The sequence below is a fragment of the Cheilinus undulatus genome, linkage group 20, assembly GCF_018320785.1.
Source record: "Cheilinus undulatus linkage group 20, ASM1832078v1, whole genome shotgun sequence".
NCBI lineage: Eukaryota > Metazoa > Chordata > Actinopteri > Labriformes > Labridae > Cheilinus > Cheilinus undulatus.
This window is the reverse complement of record NC_054884.1, coordinates 37,901,135-37,921,220: the sequence shown is the minus strand read 5'-3', so window position 1 is coordinate 37,921,220 and position 20,086 is coordinate 37,901,135. Positions and strand designations below refer to the sequence as shown.

Genomic DNA, 20,086 nt, shown 5'->3' with positions numbered 1-20,086 from the left:
TCACATGCAACAGAAAAATCTGGCAAGGTGATCTTTTAAAACATCCATCAATAAAATGAGCACGATTATCATGTAGGCCGTTCCCAGCTTAAGATGCTAAGGCAGGGGTGTCACACTCAAGGCCCTGGGGCCAAATCTGGCCAGTGGTACAGTTACACCCGGCCCACCCGATCATATCATATTTCTATTAAAACTGACCCACTGGTCTGAGGGCTGCAGATTCCCTCCAGTTTAAAAATGTAAACTGGTAAAACGTTAAAATTTGAAATAATTAGATAACAAGTCAGGAATGTGATAAAAAACATTTATGTTTACATTTTGTATTCAAAATTTTGCATCTCACAGTTATGATGCAAAGTTATGGTTTGGACTTTTTATTTCAAATGCTGACATTTTCAATTCACAGTTTTGGCTTCTCTTATTTTTTTTTTTACGTTTTAGATCCTCAATTTTAAATTTTAAGTAATATTTTGACTTTTTAAACTCATGATAATAATATTGTTTCTCACGTGTTGACCTTTTAAGCTCCTTACTTTGACTTTAATCTCATAATTTGACCTTTTAGATCCTCAGTTTTTAATTTGAAGTGATATTTTGACCTTTAAAACTCAAAATTTAAAATGCTTTGATGTTTTAAACAGCTGATTTTGACTTTATCTAATATTTTGACAGTCAAAAATCATGATTTCAACTTTCTATCCCATATATTTGCCTTTTGAAACATTATTTTGACTTTAAATGCCTTGTTTTGAATTTTCAATCTCAAAATCATTTATCATCAGTGCTAAGGGTTTTTTTCTCCCCATAATTCATTGCTAGTGAAAATGATGTTGACAGTTTATGGTTAATGTTGACCCCGCTCGGCCCTCAGGTTGGATGCAAGTTCAGAATTCGGCTCCTGCTGTGATTTAGTTTGACATCCCTGTGCTAAGGGCACTGATTGATCTCTTAGTGCTTCTGTTGAATCTTCCTGAATCACCTCTAACTTCTACCTGAGTCTCAGCGCTTTATACAAACTACTGATTCACATTTAAAAAGGCACTGAAAGCCACAGCTTTGTAAACATCTAATCTTAGTAGTCACACCCAGTGGGTGGCTTTGTTTCCTTCCACAGAAAATACTCCCCCACACAGAGGACAGTACCTACACTGCTCTGACTGGAAACGAGGCTCCTCTTTGTTTTGCACAGAGTCATGAATAGTCATGTGGAGGCAGGTTGGGCTGTTTGACTGTTGGGTTATCTCTAACCATGTCCAAACATGTAAAACTCCATTGTAGACGCGATGACATCATCTCTGGTCTACCTGCACTCACTCTCGCCTGTAGAGGTTTATGAGTCCTGCACGGCTAAACTGCTGCCAGAGGTTCAGCTCCATCTTGAAGTCGTGGTTGCGGGGGAAGTTCACTGGTGTGAAGTCTTTGTCGAAGTAGTACTTTGAATACTTGTCGTAGTCTGGGGTGATGAAGCCATAAGCGCTCACCTTTATCACACAGGAAACACAAAAAACACAGTCAAAGGTGGTGAAAGTACTGGCATTCTTGTCTGAAACTGAAATAAAATTACTTGTGTTAAGAAAATTGTGATTGAAAATGCACAGGTAAAGTTTTATCTTTCTTTATGTTATTTATTGTCCTAAAAAAACTTAAACACAGTACAGAGAGCTGGACAGTGTTGTTGAGTATAACATACTTGTTCTTTTTCACTTCCTTCTGCAGGCCTTGGAGTATTAACATAAGATTTCACGAGTTACTATGTCTCCTGCCATACGTAGGTGTAAACAAGAGTTTTGATAGTCATGATATGTTTATTTTAAGGAATCTTAAGATCCGACAGTTACCTAAAAATGACGCTGCTAACGGTAACATCACATCTTTGTGCACTTAAATGTAAAATCACACTTTACTCTGACTTAAAGCAAAAAAAAGAAATCTGAGATCCAACACTTTTGAGGTCAGCTGCTGGGAGTTAAGATCAACCAATTGGGCAGGGAAATAAAGCTGACCAAAACAACCAATGATGGGCATACCTCGTCACAGGTGTGCAATGCAGTCAGCAGCAGTTCAGCTCCTGTAGATGGACGGTAATATCTCACACCTTTAGCATTGATATTTTTGGAATAGAGGAATCTGAAATGAGGATCATACACCATAACATGAGTAAAATTCAGATTCATGAGGACGTAGAGCATCTGAAAGTTGGACACAACATTTCAGTAAATCAACCTGTGGCTCTCTGTTAACCTCTGTCACAGTGAGGGACCTGCCCACAGCAGCACAATCAGCTTTCAGCCTTTCCTTCTCTAATCTTAATTTGAACAGCTTGAAATGCGAGCCCTGCTTCATTCTGGTTTTGTAAAAGTCCTGCAGTAGACGACAGGGTGTAATCATGAAGACAGTGTGGCAGTTTAGTTTGTCTGTGAGGGGGAGGAATTCAAATTAGATAGGTCTCTGGCCAACACTGGTTAGCCTAGTTTCAGGGTGCAGATGACTAGAGAATGCAAGTAGAGGGAAACTTTTCCTTCCAAGAAAGATAGTTTGCACCAACATGAAGTGTGACATACTGTTTGGTCTGCAAGTCAGAGAATAGTTGTTTTTTTTTAATTGTTTTTTTTTCCTCATAGGATTTCGTTTAGGAAGCATATTAAAGGAAAAAAACAAAAGTTGCACTGACACCATCACGCTTGTCTCTTTCCGCAGTCCCCCGCTGGTCTACACTCATTGTTTCAAGCCCAGCAGAGCCTGGTCATTATTGTGATATGAAACATGCAGTTGTAGATGTGGGCTCTCACAGAGCTGCCACAGTGGTGTGTTACGCATGAAGCATGACAGCAAGCTTACTCACTTTACGGCTTATTTTGTGTAGTTTTGGTCAGACTGGACCTTCTAGCACTTTGCTATCTTTTTAAATGAACGTGTACAGCAGTCTTACTCAACCCTGCTCAACCAAAGAGCCAAATTGCTGAAAAATACCTTTGCAAGAGCCACAATATAAGCGATGAAAAGTGGCAAAAACGGCTTGAAGTAGCAATAAAAATAACTTAAAGGTGGCAAAAATGGTCACAAAGCAACATAAATGGGAAGAAAAAAATGGAAAAATAGTCAGAAAGTAGCAAAAATGGGTGAGAAGTTACTAAAAAATGAGTTACAGGTGGCAAAAATGTTCAAAAGTGGCAATTCAAGGCAAAAAAAGAGTGAAAAATGACTAAAATGGGCAAAATGCAGAGAAATGGGTAAAAATAGGGAGAAAATGTGGAAAAAAATGGCCAGAAAGTGGCAAAAAATTGGTGAGAAGTGACAAAAAATAAGTTACAGGTGGCAAAAATAGGCAAAAAGGGGCAAAAATGTGTCAGAAAAATGAGTAAAGAGTGACTAAAATGGGCAAAAAGCAGTCAATAGTGGCAAAAATAGGACACAAGCGGTATTTGATGGCAAAAGGATGCTTAAATGGGCAAAAACTTGTAAAAATGGGATAAAAGTGGCAAAAAGATGTGTCAAATATGGGCAAAAAGTAGGAAACTAGTGGTATTTTATGGCAAAAGTTCTCTTTAAGGGGCGGAAAGTGGTGAAAAAAATTGTGAAAAGGGGCAGAAATGGAATAAAAGTGGCAAAAAGAAGCAGGCAAAAATGGGGGAAAAGGAAACAAGTGGTATTTAATGACAAAAGATAGCTTTAATGGGCGAAAAGTGGCAAAAAATGATGAAATGGGAAAAAAATAGAAAAAATTGGCAAAAAATGGGAATAAGTGGCAAAAAACAGGCAAAAAGTAGGAAAAAAGTGGTATTTAATGACCAAAGGTAGCCTAAATGGGTCAAAAGTGGCAAAAAATGATGAAAAGGAGCAAAAAAGTGTCCCTTTTTCAAGGTTTTCTGGGGGAATAATATTTCAAATTAAGACATAAAAGAGCCACAGATAATCACAGAAGAGCCACATGTTGAGTATAACTGGTGTAGAGGAACAGTGTGCATGTGCACTTGCATGGGCAGCTCCACCATGTCTACATTGCATTTCTCTTTTTTCACCAGGAATAGTTGTCATTTCCTGGTCGCTGTTATGTGTCATGTAAGGGTAGATGTTACCAGCATTGTCACTACTGCAAGGCTAGGTCTGTTAGAGGTGATAATGCTGTTTGGGCTGTGATGGCAGTGATAGGGTAGGCAGGGAAGGAATATCTCTGTGTTGGCATGGTGGTGTGAGATCAAGCATGAAGGGCATGGCTCTGGGATACAGAGATCACTGTTCAGTTCTCTGGAGGTGCTCTGGAACTAACTGAACGGAGCACCTCAACAATGGCGAGGTTCTGGTTTTTTTTGCTGCCCACCAGTCTTTTGCTAACCTTGCAAAGCAGATGGATTTGCCCGTTTCCGTGTTTCTCACTGGTGAATCCATCTTGCAAAGCTCCCACCTGAACCGTCTGGGCCCGGTTAGAAAGTGACAGGACCAATCAGCATCAAGAGGCAGTACTTTGGGCGCGGTGGAGTCGTGACGTATGCAAGCAGCGAGAAGAGGCCAGTGCGGTTATGGCGGAAGACATTAGCACGGTTGCTGCTTATCAGAACTTGGCAACATTTCTTCATGAAAAGAAGAACAGAGAACAGCAGTGAGTTGTTTTCTTTTCAAAAACAACAAAAGTTGTGTACTAACATGTCTACAGTCGCCATGGTTTGTGTTATGCAGTTCTCTACGGGGCTATAGTCTCGGTAGCAGCGCACCTTGGTTTGGGACTACAATGCCACGAGTTTTGTTGCTCTGATTGGCCCATAGAGATGTAACAGAACATTCATCCAATCACCCTCTTAATTTTTTTTAAAGGCTCTGCCCTTTCCCAAATGCTGTGTATGGGAGGTTTTTCAGATCCATCTGGTGTGTCAGGTTAGGATTTTGGGATTTCTTCTTATGTTTTCAGTAGGGCATAAGTGTCTCAGTGTTTACATAAATCTGTAGACCTGCTGCGCAGAACATTCACTCACCTGTTTCGGATGTAACGCAAGAAATCAGGATGAAACATCTTTAACTTTTCTGCTGACACGTCCTGTCCAAAGAATTTTGTCGGACTGTGAAGAAAACACGGCATTATTGTTAGTCATTCAAAGCTTGAGTAAAAATGTAACCCAAAATTAGAATTGTAGGGTAAGAAATCTTAATTCTTCGCCTGTGAAAGTGCATCGACTCCGACTGTAAAAGTTTTCTTAAAGAAGCAGTGATTTCCACTTTTGTACTGTATGGATTTCAACCTTTTAGAAAAAAAAATCTTCCAGATTTTTTTATCAGTGTAATATGATAGTAAATCTCTATGTTTTGTACCTACCATGCTAGCTGTGTGTGCAGCTACTGCACAAATCTACCTTATGGCAGTGAAGTTGCTTACTTTATTATACGTCTTTAACTTGCGCTGAGAACTCTGCATTCATGCAAAGAGGAAAGAAAAATAAGCATGCTCCTGTGCAGTCAGTTAGGTTTTTCTGAGTAAAAGCATTCAGCGTATAAAAGCAGCTGTATAGGCCATCTGTTGATCACTGCCGAAACTCAAATCTAAGCAGGTAAGGCTAATTTAAAGTCAGAAAGAGTCATTACACTTTTAACTAGCCACATCTGAATGTCTTGATGGACATCTGATTTTAAAATAGATAAATGCCTGACTCTGCTCTGTATGTCTTGTTTTCTGGTCTGTTATATGAACTCTTTTGTCTTGCAATTTAAAAAAACATAGAAAAATGCAAAATAGATGTGAATTGCTTGCTTTGAGTAAAAAGGTTTGTCAATGTGGTGCAAATGTAGCACATTAGATAAATCTGGACTTTTATGTCTTACGTCTCTGTTACATGTGGCTTGCAGTGCTGGATGCCTTCTCTCTCCCTGGCTCTCTGGTCTCCCGCCTCCCTCCCCCAAGATTTTGTCTTAACATGATAAAGATTACTTACTCCTTTCCCTTCTCATTCCCTCTCTCCACTAGAGTGTGTGTCGCTGCAGCCTTTATCATCAGGTACGAGCGGTCGAAATCTGGCAGGAAAACGTAACGTGTTTCCTTTAGGAAGACAGGGTTAGAGAGTCATGCATTTCTGTTCGTACGCCACCATTTTAGCATTTTATAAAAGATGTCATACTGTACTCTCACCTTTGACAGAGGGGGTCCTCTATAACCAAGACCTTGGTAGTCCCTGAAGGCTATCATCAGTGTTTTGGCGGTGAAGGTGTAATGAGTAGTCCGAGACCCCACATCCTGCTCAAAACCTTTGGTGACTGCCCCATTGGCCCTGAGATAACAAGTGTCCAAAACACATGAAAACAAGCATGATATCAGGAAAAATCTGTGTGATTTAAGAAAACTTCTCATTGGGTTAGTTGTAGCTCCTTTAGCAAGCTATCGACCAGAACCAGAGGGTTTCCACGTTTCATGACCCTCAGCACTAAAACATCTGAAAGACTTTCCCTATCTAAAAAGTCAAAAAGAGATTCCTTAACTACACCTGTGTGCCCTACATGACAAGTTCTTCAGAGTTTGGTGTTTGAAAATACAGAAAATATCTCTCATAACAGAAAAGATTTTCAGGAAGATTTTTTAAAGAATGACTCAAGTTAAAATATATAATTTACGTTTCTCATCTGCTACTGTTTTCTCGTATGTCTTTAACATGTTTAATTTTGAACAGTCCACCCAAAGTAAGCTAATTTGATGTGCTACATGTCACAAAGACTGTGAGGCACACTGTGACCCAGAAGTTGCTCTTCCACAGAGTTTAGAACATCATCCTTTGCTAGGTTGAAGCAAGCTCCACAGGTGGGACTGTCCTAAGTGAGTGGGTAACTTCATGGTGCAAAAGTGTCCAATGCCCAAATGCATTCTGGGAAAACTATGCAGAGGGATGATTGCCAAACGATGTGAGTACAATGTCAAAAAAATACTTGTAGTGATACTTTGAGTACTGTTTACTTAAAACTAAAAAGTGTTCTATCAACTCAGACAAAGAGTTGAAATCGCTGTTTTGAATTCTTAAGTTAACACAATCCTTTGTTTGAATAACATTTTACTGTTTGGTTTTACAGTGTAGAGATGCACAAAAATACTGACATGATATCAGTATCAGCAGATAGGAAAATCTGTGACGATATTAACTAGGGCTGGGAAATTAATCGCAAATGAGATAAAATCACGATATGGCATGCTACAATTTACAAATTGCAGATGTTGCAATATTGCTTTAACTTGAAATATGTCAAAATACCAGTTTAATACATTCATTTTTTCCAGCAGTGGAGATTTTATAGACATTTTACAAACATTCAATTAGAATTTTTAAAAGTTGTTTACAAAAATGGTACTTTTTGTGTTTTATCTACATTCTTTTTAATTACAATGAGTGACATAAAAAAGAATCCCCATTAAATACAGCACTTGATTTTAAATTTGCAATATGAGCAACAATAATTGCAATTAGATATATTTTTTAATTGTTCTGCCCTAGTTCATTCTATTTAATATTGATGAAGCTTAGCGTTAGTTCACGTAAGTCATACCCTTAGCCGTGATTGGCTGATAGCCGACTGATAGTCAGCTGACACCAATTATTGCCTCCTAGCTCCCACAGCCAATCACAGCTCTTTCTCTCAACACAGCTGTCCATTTAAATATGACTTTCTGCTCACTAAGCCCTGTGTGCAGCAGTACTGATGCATCATGCTGCACCTCCTCCACCCCAGCCTCCTCCTTTATAGCTTAAAGCTTGTTAATAATCGCATATCAAAGCGCAGTCGCAATACTGGGAAAAAAATCACAATTAGATTATTTTTGCACATCGTTCAGCTCTGATATTTACTACCGATACTTTGCCTAGTAAGTTCTGCCTTTATCAGCTGTAAATATTGGCGGTACGAACAAATTAATAAGTGGATTAGGTTGGACCAACAGAACTCCGTCAGACTTTTAAGGCTTTTTCTTTATACATCATCATTCCTCACACTTTATGGTGTGTTTTAGGGACTGAAATTTTTTCATCCTCAGACTTCAAATAATGGGTTTTATAGACTGAAGTCTTTTGTCTGAACTACATTTAAATATTGATATTGGGACAGTATTGGCTAACATTAAAATATTGTGCATCTCTAGAAAATTACTTTGTAAATTCCAAATACCAAGTATCAAATTTTCAGCGTACTCTTGATAGGATGAAAAGTCAATTCCAGGGTCAGTTTCTACCTGAAGACATAGTGGTGACTGTCGATCTCTTCCCCTTTCTTTGAGTCTTTCAGGATCCCACCGTTCCCCACCACAGCACAGCGGATACACTCCGATTTATTTCTGCGATCCTGCCAGTCGTCAAATAGCTGCTGGTTTGCTGAAGTGTTCAGGGCAGAAAGAGCTGCCACCAGTGCTGTTGACACAAAAATACAAAAGAAATCCAGGCAGGACGTTTTTTTACACCGTGCTGAAGGCTTGTACAAACCAGGAGAAAAGATGCACAGGAGTTGAATTTGTTCACAGATTCAGTAATTAGTAACTTTTGTATCCCTGCAAAAGACAAACAAGCTATCTTTATCTGTTCAGCACTTGAATATTAATCCACTTAGACTCATATTTGCATAAATGTGACATTAGACAGACACCCATATTTGATATCATGATGTATAAAACCCACTCTTGTAATCGATGTCCTTCCAGCCGTGGGCTCCTGGGTACTGTCTCAGTCGATGGTGCTGCTCTGGAGTGGCATGTTTGGCCCACTGCAGGATAGGAATGTTTTTCAGAAAGCGCTTCCCAAGTTCAGTCTTAGTGACCCGACTGCGGACGCCATCTGGACAGTACTGGTGGGAGCAGATAACACGGCAGTGTTTTCATCAAACCACACACAGGAAGTCATATTTTTAACCCTCAAGACATAGCAACATCATGCAACCTCCTGAAAGGTTGCACGGCTTCAATCTGAACTTTCAGACCCTCACTGGAGGCCTTTACTCACTATAAACACATCATTAGTGACATTTAGTCTTCATGATGAGACTAACCCGGACACTTGTGTATACCTCCTATTTAATTTTTTGTTTATTTTTGTCACCTGTACTTATTTGAATTTAACTCTGTTGTGCCAGAATTTCCAGGGATCAGTAAAGTATTGTCTTGCAAAGTAACTGTGATTTAATCTAAATGCAATACCGTTCCTGACTGCATGCTATGTGGGTTCAAATTGAACAACATGCTGCAGTTTCTGGGTGTTTTTGCTGACATGGTTGAAAGCTGTACATCACGACACATTGAGCTCATTTTCCTGCACAGACGGGAATTCATAAAGCACTCTCTTTACTCACTGTCTGTGGTGGGATATCTTCAGTCATGTAGGTGTCTTCAATGATGGGAGGCTCTGATGCTTCTGGAGTGGGCTGCTGAAGCTTCACTGAGGGTGCTTTGGTACTGATCCTGGTTCTGTTTGTTTCTGAGCCATCAACAGAACTGGAACGCGACTTTGAGGAATCCAGGACATTGTTGTCTGCTGGTTTGGGTTCAGTGTTTGAGGGTGTTGAAGGAGTTGTTTTCTTATGCCGATCTGAGAGTTTTGAGTCACTGGTTGAGGCGAGGGGTGAATTAGTAGACCAGATGTTTTCACCGTCACTCTTTCTATTTAGAAGTTTTCCAGAGTCACTGTAGCAGACAGACCAAGATAAAGGTTGAGCCCATTGAGCTGCTGGTGGGAATAAATAATCAGACACTTAACATGCCCACATGATAGTGAGACGCACTTTTAAAGAAACAGGTCAACATTCTGAAAAACACAGGTTGTTGAAAGGGTTCAATAATGTGAATAATGTTCTTGTCTTTCTATTTATTCATCTTTTGAGCAGAGAAGGCTCTGCACCGTCTCTGCGATGCAGTATGTCAGGGATGCACCAATTGTGAAAATCATGGCTGATACGGTCATGCATTCCATTTTATATTATATCTTTTCATGGTGCCAATATTGTCTCTCTTCTTTAACTACGAAAACAGATCAGTCGGTCCAACAGGTAAGATCTGCCCAATAACAAAACTCTTCAACATTAAAGGGGACATATTATGCAAAAATCACTTTTTCAGGCTTTTCTAACAAGAATCTGTGCCCCTGTCCTGTCCTTTATCCCCTCAAGTACCAGAAAAATCCATTCTCTCTCCCCCTCTCTTTCTCCAGCTTTCAGAAAATGTGTGCTGAAACAAGCTGTTCTCAGCTTTTACCCTCGTGACCTCACATGGGGAGTAAGCACTGACCCCAGGTGCAGTTAGCCCTCCCCACTTGGAGGACAGTTCCACCCTGCTCTTCTGATCTTCCTCTCAGCTGCCAGCTGAGATGCTGGAGAGCTCAGTGGGTTACCCTGCTGACTATGGTCTAGGAGACTGATGGTTTGAGTCCGAATCAGGTCCTAAACTTTGTATAAAAGTGTCTTGTAACATCAGGAGAGCCACATCCATTTCCTGAGAGGGGTGTGGTCAGGGGCGGAGTCAGACAGCTCATTAACATTTAGAGCCACAGACACAGAAACAGCTTGTTCTTAGAAGGGCTGAAACAGAGGGGGTTTTAGACATGCAAAAATCCAATACTGGAGTGTTTTTCAGCGACAAACTTCACAGGCATGTTTTGGGGACCTCTGAGACCAATATAAACTTATCTTAAAGGGTAAATATGTCCTGTTTAACTAATGACTTTTGTTTGTCAAAAGGGCCAATAATGGCCAATACTGATGTTAAACAAATGCATCATAAATCATAATTCTATTCTTGATAAACATTTGTTCAGAAACGCTGACTCTCTGCTCACGTTAAAAAATTCACTCAAAACCTACGTGTTTAACAATGCATGTAACTCCTAACCATTTCATATTTTTCCCCTGTCCCATCTGTGTTTTTGTTTTGTTCTGTAAAGCGTCTTTGAGTTTCCTTGAAAAGCGCTATGTAAGTCTGATGTATTATTATTATTATTATTATTATTATCATTATTCTTTTCCAGCAATTTTGAACTTTTTTCCTGCACACTGCATGTTAATATTGCATATGCTGCTGGCTTACAGACTCTTCTTCTGTTTGTATGAGCAGCACAGATGGCTCACCTCTGTCCTATCAGCAAACTGAGCTAGAGCTGAGCACTAGCCAATAAATCAGCGTTTAGAATTGGAGCTGTGCCTGGTCATAAAACCTGATAGCATGGATAAACCTGAAAAACCACATCTCCACATCAGACAGTGACATTCTTGTTTATGTACTTCACCCTAAAGTCCTCAAGGGCTTCTTAAAATTTGAAAACAGCATTAGGAGTCTGACAAAGTCTTACACTCATTTTAATAAGACGTTTTTAGGAGGGGGTCTCCTGTTTTTTTAAACAAAGGTCGAGGATAAGAGACTATTGTTTTAATTTGGCACCAGTTTCTGAGCTATACTGTTCACTTTCACATCATAATTAACATTTTTCTACAGTCACTGGAGGCAACATGCATTGTACCCTCACTAGTAAACACTCCACCAGTCGTCTAGATGTTTTAGGGGTAAGGGACTATCTCAGATGAAGGTGTGATCAGGTTTCATATCAACACTAAACACCAAACATCTAATGCACAGATACTTTCTGGTATGATCAGGCTTGGTATTTAGCTCACACACTGAAGAAGACTTGTAAGTGTGTCAGAGGCTACTGAAACAGGACTAGCTTGTTATCTGAGTAAATTTGAATAAATGCTGCACCACACATCCTGTTCAGAGACTTTGTTTGTGTCTGATCATGCTCTTAGTTCAAAACTATTTTTATGGCAAGGCTTAATATTTAACCTAACTGCTAACATCACACATCTCACACAGCACACATGAAGAATTTAACTGCACATACACTATATTGCCAAAAGTATTCACTCACCCGCCTTGACTCACATATGAACCTAAGTGACATCCCATTCTTAATCCATAGGGTTTAACATGACGTGGGTCCACCCTTTGTAGCTGTAACAGCTTTAACTCTTCTGGGAAGGCTTTCCACAAGGTTTAGGAGTGTGTTTCTGGGAATTTTTGGCCATTCTTCCAGAAGCGCATTTGTGAGGGCACACGCTGATGTAGGAGGAGAAGGTCTGGCTCTCAGTCTCCACTCTGATTCATCCCAAAGATGTTCTATCAGGTTGAGGTCAGGACTCTGTGCAGGCCAGTCAAGTTCATCCACACCAATCTCTCTCATCCATGTCTTTATGGAGTTTGCTTTGTGCACTGGTGCACAGTCATGTTGGAACAGGAAGGGGCCATCCCCAAACTGTTCCCACAAAGTTGGGAGCATGGAATTGTCCAAAATCTCTTGGTATGCTGAAGCATTCAGAGTTCCTATCACTGGAACTAAGGGGCCAAGCCCAGCTCCTGAGAAACAAGCCCACACCATAATCCCCCCTCCACCAAACTTTACACTTGGCACAATGCAGTCAGACAAGAACCATTCTCCTGGCAACCACCAAACCCAGACTCATCCATCAGATTGCCAGATGTAGAAGCGCAATTGGTCACTCCAGAGAACGCGCCTCCACTGCTCAAGAGTTCGGCAGCGGCGTGCTTTACACCACTGCATCCCACACTTTGCATTGCACTTGGTGATGTATGGCTTGGATGCAGCTGCTCGGCCATGGAAACCCATTCCATGAAGCTCTCTACACACTGCTCTTGAGCTAATCTGAAGGCCACATGAAGGTTGAAGGTCTGTAGCGATTGACTCTGCAGAAAGTTGGTGACCTCCGCGCACTATGCGCCTCAACATCCGCTGTCTGTCATTTTACATAGCCCACCACTTGGTGGCTGAGTTACTGTCGTTCCCAATCGCTTCCACTTTGTTATAATACCACTGACAGTTGATTGTGGAATATTTAGGAGCGAGGAAATTTCACCACTGGACTTGTTGCACAGCTGGCATCCTATCACAGTACCACGCTGGAATTCACTGAGCTCCTGAGAGCGACCCATTCTTTCACAAATGTTTGTAGAAACAGTCTGTATGCCTAGGTGCTTGATTTTCTACACCTGTGGCCATGGAAGTGATTGGAACACCTGATTTCAATTATTTGGATGGCTGAGTGAATACTTTTGGCGATATAGTGTACTTTCTGTTCAGATAAGCTTGGGTTATGCTCACCTTCTTTGAATAGGAACACTTGGAAATGTCAAGGCTGAGCGTCCAGGTTAGAGTGAAACTTGAATTAAGGCTAGTATGGTTTAATATCATACCAGAAATGTGAGGTTGGTAGAACTACACGATCTATCAGTTTGCTTTAATATGTGGAGGGCTCTACGATGTAATGTGGTTTGTTTTCATACCTGCTCTCTTTGAAATATTCCAGGGGCTGCAGAGTCCAGGTCAGAGGCCTTTCTGGTTTCACACACAGGATGAAAAAAATTAACAGGGAGAAGCCGATCAGACAGAGTAATTGCCTCCTCCGGGATGCCATCCCTTGAGGGTCTGCTTTCCCTGCTTTATTGGCACAAGAAGGCAGAGGATGGTCGAGGATGTAGTCCTGCTTAGTTTCTGTCTCTTTTCCGGTCAACTAGTCTCGGGGAGAGTAGGGGGATTTGATTAACCCCAGCACGTCTGGACTCCACTTGGGGCTTCTTGTCTGCACAGCTACAGATGGAGAGTTGGAACAAAGTCAGAGAAACTTGGGGAAACGTCTTTTTTATGCTTTCACTGCTCTTCCACAGCAAAAACAACAACAACAGCAATAATAATTATATTAATAATAGCTCATGAATAATTACTTTAAGCACTATATTAATCTGTTAAAACATTATGTATTAGATGGATCATAAAATGTATACATCATCAAGGCATTGTTTACAGTAATGTTAAATATACAATGAAGCCCGCGAGGTTATTTTTGACGTCAGCTCAAGCCTGAAGATTCACATCACATGACCTTCCCGTCTCCTTCTCTGTTCTGCAATTGCCAGCTCTGCTCTCGATCAGCACTGTGTGCTCGCTTTCAACCCAACTTCACCACAGCATCCACTTGGTGGCTCAAACTGAAGGTTTAAGATGTTATCTCATCAGTCCTCATTGCTACATGTAAAACAAACCTGCTAGGAGTGATGAGGTAAGAGCCGGATGCCAAACAATGCAATGCTGCCATAATCAGTGCTTGAACAAATCTAGTAGAGGGGGTGCTGGGACATGTAGCCCTTTGTATCCAAAGTGAGATTTTTTAAAAAGTTGTCAAAAGTAAGCTATTAAACATAAATACAACCACATTACCAATGCATTTAGACTTACGCACATAAGCAGGGCCTTGTTTTCAGTTAAGGTCTTGCTCTGATAATGCAGGAAAATCCTGCATTAAATTATTTGACTGTCATTTTGTCATACACAATCAGTCACAGCAGCATGGATGATCACTTTACAGGCTCATGTTCTCTCCCTCTCCTCACACACATTTGGACAGGTGTGAGCTGAGGTGCACTGTGTGACAACGTAGCATCCGTAGCTCCTCCATAATCTCTCTTTGCTCTCTTTGTACACTTTGTGTGCGTGTTCTAGTTGCGTCTGACATGCTTTGCATCCTGTAGTGTTTGGATCAGATTGTTTATTTGCTTTATGCTGTGAATGAGGCTCGTTCTCTAGCAGATCTGAGAGAAACATTTCAGAAGTTGTTAAAAAAGAGTTCAAGAAAGCATCACACTGCAGCTTCAACTGGAGGAGGGAGGAGAGGCAGTACTGTTGAGCTGAGGTGAGCATGTTTGTTGTGATCAAACCCCAACATAAGTTTCAGAATGGTCTAATACAGTGTTATTCAACCAAAGAGCCAAAGTGTTAAAAAAAAATACCTTTGCACGAGCCACAATCTAAGTGGTGAAAAGTGACAAAAATGGGTTGAGGTGGCAATAAAAATAAGTTAAAGAGGGAAACTGGTTAAAAGGCAGCAAAAAAGGATAAAAAGGGGCGAAGTTGGCAGAACATGCCAAAACTGTAGTATGAAGTATGTTTCTTTGTTCATCCTTAAACTGTGTTTCAAGAACTGAAGTGTTAGGTCTAAACTACATTTATATATTGTATTGATAGCTAAATTTAATTTGTAAATATCCCCATATTGTATAAACCCCAATATTGTGCATTCCTAGTCAAACTAAGAAATAAAGTAAAGTTTTGTGTTCTTATGTGGGCCTTTTTTAATAGATTTCTTGCAGGCCAATTCAAAAGGACCAAGGGCCACAGTTGGCCCACAGCCTATAGTTTGGACACCCCTTATATATTTACTGATATTCAGAGTAATAGGAAAATATTCCTAACATTAGTAGAAATTAATTAAACACTGTTAAGAGTTTGGTCCATATTGTAGTATCACACTGGGGTCTGATGTTTATAGAGCTAATGTAAATGAACAGACGCTTTATTCTCTCTAACAATTGATGATAACATAAGTACTATTGGAGTTCAGCGATAATTAAAAAAAAACTATCTCTTAATTGCATCTTTACCCTAACAATACACACAACACTTCTTCAGTGTGGGGCTGTATTAACCTACTTCTCCATGCTCCTGTCTCTGTCTCTCTCCCTCATCTCTCCCTCGTACACTGCTTTCTGTCTGTCCGTGTCATATCAGACCTGTATGCTAAATTCAGACGCGTATTGCCTTGTTAACCAAACAGCAGCAGCTATGATATTAGTGGAGAAAAAATGCATCGTTTTATACTTTAATCTTTAATCAGAAGTTTGTGCAGACTAAGCGCTCTGTCCTCTCACTGACAGCCAACTCACTGCGACCGTCAGTGCGTAATTGGAAAGGACAAGGCTAACGGAGAAGTAAGCTAGTAGATACACGTTTTTAACATCGTCTAGCCTACGTGTCTTGAAATAAAACTTGGGATTATAGCAATGCTCCTTTTCAGCATAATGACACCTGTACTGCGTCTGCCCTGAGCCTGCCCCATTTTTTTGGGGAACAGCAGCTGGTCCCTTTCTCACTATTTCGGAGCGCTTCAGATGCACAGGATTGCGCATGACGAGAGGAAAAAACATTCCGCATGAGTCTAAAATGTATCAGAAATAAGAAATTAATGGACTGGGCATAAAATTCAAATCTCAAATCAAAGTGGAGTGAAGTTTTTGGGGAAACAAGTCGAACCTTAAGTCTTATCTGCGCGTCTGGCATGCACACACCTCTCTCACTTTGTCACCTGTGCGATGAGGAGTGAAAACCTCTTAGCACAGATCAATTTTCTCGTTGCATTTGCGACATATATGTCACACTTTACAGCCCTGACTGATCAAATATATGGATAGAATATAACGTTATATTGTAAAAATAATCTTACCTGTAATGAACAAGACAAGGTGATAATAGTTTGGGATTTTTTAGTAGTTTCTGTTTTCATTTTGTTTTCACTTCCCGTGTTCAATTTCAGTTTAGTTTTTATTAATTTTGAAAGCTGGTTTGTTAGTTTAGTTTAGTTTTTATTAGTTTTGAAAGCTGGTTTGTTAGTTTAGTTTAGTTTTTATTAGTTTTGACTGCTGGTTTGTTAGTTTAGTTTAGTTTTTATTTTGCAAAAATGCTTCAATTTAGTTTAGTTTTTATTAGTTTTAGTGTTAGTTTGGGTTTTTATGAAGAGATGTTGGGGCTGAGTGAGTGTAATACATTTTAAAAACATTTTCAAACTGGCTACTCTTCACTTATCATTAATTTACTTAATGATGATGTTTGAATACAACTCCAGACATAAAACTACCACTGTGAAGTCTTAACCAATCAGATCAGGCAGACTTGGGTGTAGGTGCCAGTCCGTATGGTTGTGTCAAAGACTTAAACTAAGGATATCTTGTCTCTATTTTTATTTTATTTTAGTTAGTTTTGTAAGCACACAATACAGTTTTAGTCGTGTTTTTTTGTTTTTTTGGTAAAACTTAGTTTTTATTTAGTCTCAGTTTACTTAAATGATTTTTGACTTTTAGTTTTAGTTATTTAGTTAGTTTTAGTTAACTATAATAACCTTGAAACAAGGTAATGAAGCATATATCTTAGATGATTGCTCGGAAACTATGTTGTAGTTGTATGTTTATGTTGTTTGCATGGGGAAACTTTAAACTTAATATTGATATACTAACATGCAAGGAGATAATTCCCAGTGACACTAATGGTAACGATGCTGGTATAAAGCAGGTGTTTTTGATTACTCAGCATAACTCTGCAGTTTGTAATTAGTTGGATAATTCAGGAAGTTCTTGTGTAATGCACAAAGGGTATAAAAGATATTTTATGATCATGCATCATGAATTATCTTTTATTGCCTAGTTTATGTAACTCTCAGAGTACAGAGTACTCTACCACGTGTAAAACTTGATTTGTTTGTCACACTGTATATAAGCTCATTTCATCCTGCAGTAAATCAAAGAGAATCATTGAAACACACACTCGTTGTCGGTCATCTTTCTCTTCCCTCTGAATCAGAGACGTTGGCAGGGCCAACACTTGCGTGCTGAATCTCACATAAGCTGGTCCTATACTTGATAGTTATCTAGCCAGTTTTCAGTGAAAGCAGATGCCAGTCATGTTATTTAGGTATTAGGAACTGAAATAGAGAAGTGAAAAGGCTATCAGGCTAATCAAAGGTAAAGGTTATTGTCTCGTCTGTGACACCAGTGAAACAGTGTTAATTTTGGTGGCTATTTTTAAATTTAGTCTTAGTTTTAGTCTTTAAATGAAATGCATTTTAGTTTTAGTCTAGTTTTAGTTGACAAAAACTCAAAAACATTTTGTCTAGTTTTAGTCCATTAAAAGTCTTCACATTGTAGTCTTTACTTCAGTCATTTATTCTCCTGCCTAAATCTGGTACTAAATCATGGAGGTGTGTTCTCTGCACTCTGCCAAACCTGGGGTCCCTGCTTTCTACAGCTGAGAAGCAGAATAGATACAGCTGCATTGTTTTGACAGATTTACCCACAGTGGAGAAATATCACAGATTTAGAATATCCAACCAAAACCACATTACATTTTAGTCTAGATTGAGTCATCTTGACGAAAACTAAACTTAGTTTTTGTCAGTTTTAGTCATCACAGATCTATTTTTATTATTCTTTGTCTAGTTTTGTTCATGGAAAAAAAGGCTGTCGACAAACATTTTTAGTCTTAGTTTTAGTCGATGAAATTAACACTGCAGTGAAAAAGGGGTTGGGGTCAAACTGCATGATGGTATCAGAAACGTTTGTCAGTCTTGGTGACATCTGCAAACAAAATGGTGCATCTTGTCCTGTATTTACTTACTGTGTGTAAGTAGTGATCTTTGAGTGAAAACATCCTGAACATGTTGCTGACTTTTAATAATCAATCACATAACTCACCTTGAATCCTGTGTCTGGAAATTCCTATTTAAGGCATTTTGGTCTCAGCTTATACAAAACAAAATCAGTAATTAGATGAAAGTCCCCACATTGTTCACAGGCGTCACCAAAGTTAGTATGAAATAGAAATCCCTAAAGGTAGCTGAGAGTGCCTGTCAAAAGAAGACTATCAATCTAACATCATGTCTGAAAAACGTATTTCCTCCTGTTACAGAGATCTCTCTGTTGCTCCTGTCTAACGGAAACAAAGCTCCTAAAGCGTACAAGTTAAACATAAATAGAGTTATTGTACTCTTACCATTGAAGAATTTTGTTTGTTTAGTCCCCCGCTCCTCTCTTAATGATCTCACAGAAGCACTGAAAGAAACGGACTAAATGCTGGCTAAGAACCTGCTCGGCCAGTTTGTGTGCTGAATGGGTGTGGCTTAAGGTTAATGGGGATAATGTGGATCAGTATCCCAGTTACCTCTATGACTGACAGAGGGCCAGTACAGGGTATATATGATGATATGAGGGCAGTGCCATTACTGCAGTGTTTACTGCCACCTTCAGGCTGTTACCGCAGCATGGGTGTTTGGATTAAGAACGTTACAGAGCCACAAAAGTACCATTGGAGGATTCTGACTTCAGTCATAGTTAACAGCATTCAGGTCTATTCAGAAATGTTTAAACTAACTCCTCTTGAACTGAATAGGCTATCAATGCTTACAAGTTTTTTCTCAAACTTTACTTTTTAATGCTCTTCAAATTAAACCTTTCATTTTAATAGTCTGACGCATCTTTATTTTACTACACTATGCACTCATTGATATAATTACAATAATAATAATAAAAGCATTTATTTTGAAAGTACTTTAAAAACTGTTTACAACAGACTGAAATATAAAGAGCTGCATCAGTAAAATTAAACTATTTCTCATCCTCTTTAAGGACATCAATATGTAAAACACTCAAGATAGCTTTGTGTCAATAACATGTTTTTTTTGTTTGTTTGCTCTCCAGTAATTTAGAGAAATAGATAATTTTATCATTTTTTAGTCCTTTTTCTCATATGAGCTTTGACAGTGTTTGACATGACGCATCAATGACGGTGTGTGTTCATGTGTGTGCACTGGTGAACGAGTGTGTGTCTCTGCTCTGCCTATTGTCAGATACCAAACAGGGTGCGATTAACTGGGGCCATGACTAGGGATTTTTGCCGATATCCGATATGCCGATATTTTGAAACTCATTTTGGCCGAAACCGATATTTAATTACATTTTTTCCTCTGTAAAAACACCAACTCTAACCTGTACTACAAATATGTTTTTAAACATTGGTTGTCTATTTTTTCTAGAAACTGACAAAACATTTAATTTTTATCAGTAATTAGATCAAAATGCAATTTCAACTGAAATTGTGTGGGGATGCTGAACTGTGGAAGGACTACTGAAAATAGCTGAAAAAGCAAAAAAATAGCTGAAAATGGCATAAGAAATCCCTGAAAATAGCATAACATAGCTGAAAATAGCATAAAATGGCCAAACAGTAGCAGAAAATGGTATTTAGTAGTTAAAGTGAAAATAGCATAAAAATTCTCTAAAAATAGCATAAAATAGCTAAAAAGCATAAAATAGCTGAAAATATCATATAAATAGTATAAATAGCTAAAAGGCATATATAGATAGCTAAAAAGCATAAAAATGGTTGAAAATTGCATAAAAGCTGAAGAGTGCAAAACCTGAGTAGTGAAAAACAAACAAACAAACAAAAAACATTTAAAAAGAGAGCCATTTAGAATTTTG

At 39.1% G+C, this 20,086-nt stretch overlaps 1 protein-coding gene and 1 long non-coding RNA gene across 4 annotated transcripts in view; one reads left to right on the top strand and one right to left on the bottom strand.

Moving 5' to 3' along the window:
• The window catches only part of LOC121528396, a 98,198-nt gene that overhangs the window by 6,227 nt on the left and 71,885 nt on the right, over positions 1 to 20,086 (top strand). The gene's annotated exons all lie outside the window — the stretch shown is intronic.
• Positions 777 to 18,660, bottom strand: LOC121528394 (alpha-N-acetylgalactosaminide alpha-2,6-sialyltransferase 2-like). Of its 3 annotated transcripts, none has more exons than XM_041815842.1 (10): positions 18,600 to 18,660; positions 13,292 to 13,595; positions 9,298 to 9,628; positions 8,631 to 8,796; positions 8,192 to 8,366; positions 6,113 to 6,251; positions 5,919 to 6,022; positions 4,968 to 5,051; positions 2,028 to 2,127; positions 777 to 1,481 (listed from the first exon to the last, which is right to left on the bottom strand). In XM_041815842.1, exons 2-10 carry the CDS (start codon positions 13,420 to 13,422, stop codon positions 1,311 to 1,313), a joined length of 1,401 nt encoding a protein of 466 aa, XP_041671776.1. In that variant the 5' UTR covers positions 13,423 to 13,595; positions 18,600 to 18,660; the 3' UTR covers positions 777 to 1,310. The 3 variants fall into 3 exon arrangements, with proteins under 3 accessions (XP_041671776.1, XP_041671777.1, XP_041671778.1); XM_041815843.1 differs by lacking the exon at positions 18,600 to 18,660 and adding an exon at positions 18,302 to 18,507; XM_041815844.1 differs by lacking the exon at positions 2,028 to 2,127 and having other exon boundaries at positions 1,372 to 1,481.

Bases quoted from the DNA above. Each gene is read 5' to 3' on its own strand.
- LOC121528394 (XM_041815842.1), bottom strand. From the start codon at position 13,422: ATGGCATCCCGGAGGAGGCAATTACTCTGTCTGATCGGCTTCTCCCTG. The intron at 8,797-9,297 runs GTGAGTAAAGAG...TGCTCCCACCAG, and splicing joins AAGATATCCCACCACAGACA to TACTGTCCAGATGGCGTCCG. The intron at 2,128-4,967 runs GTGAGTGAATGT...TCCTCATTTCAG, and splicing joins TTGCGTTACATCCGAAACAG to ATTCCTCTATTCCAAAAATA.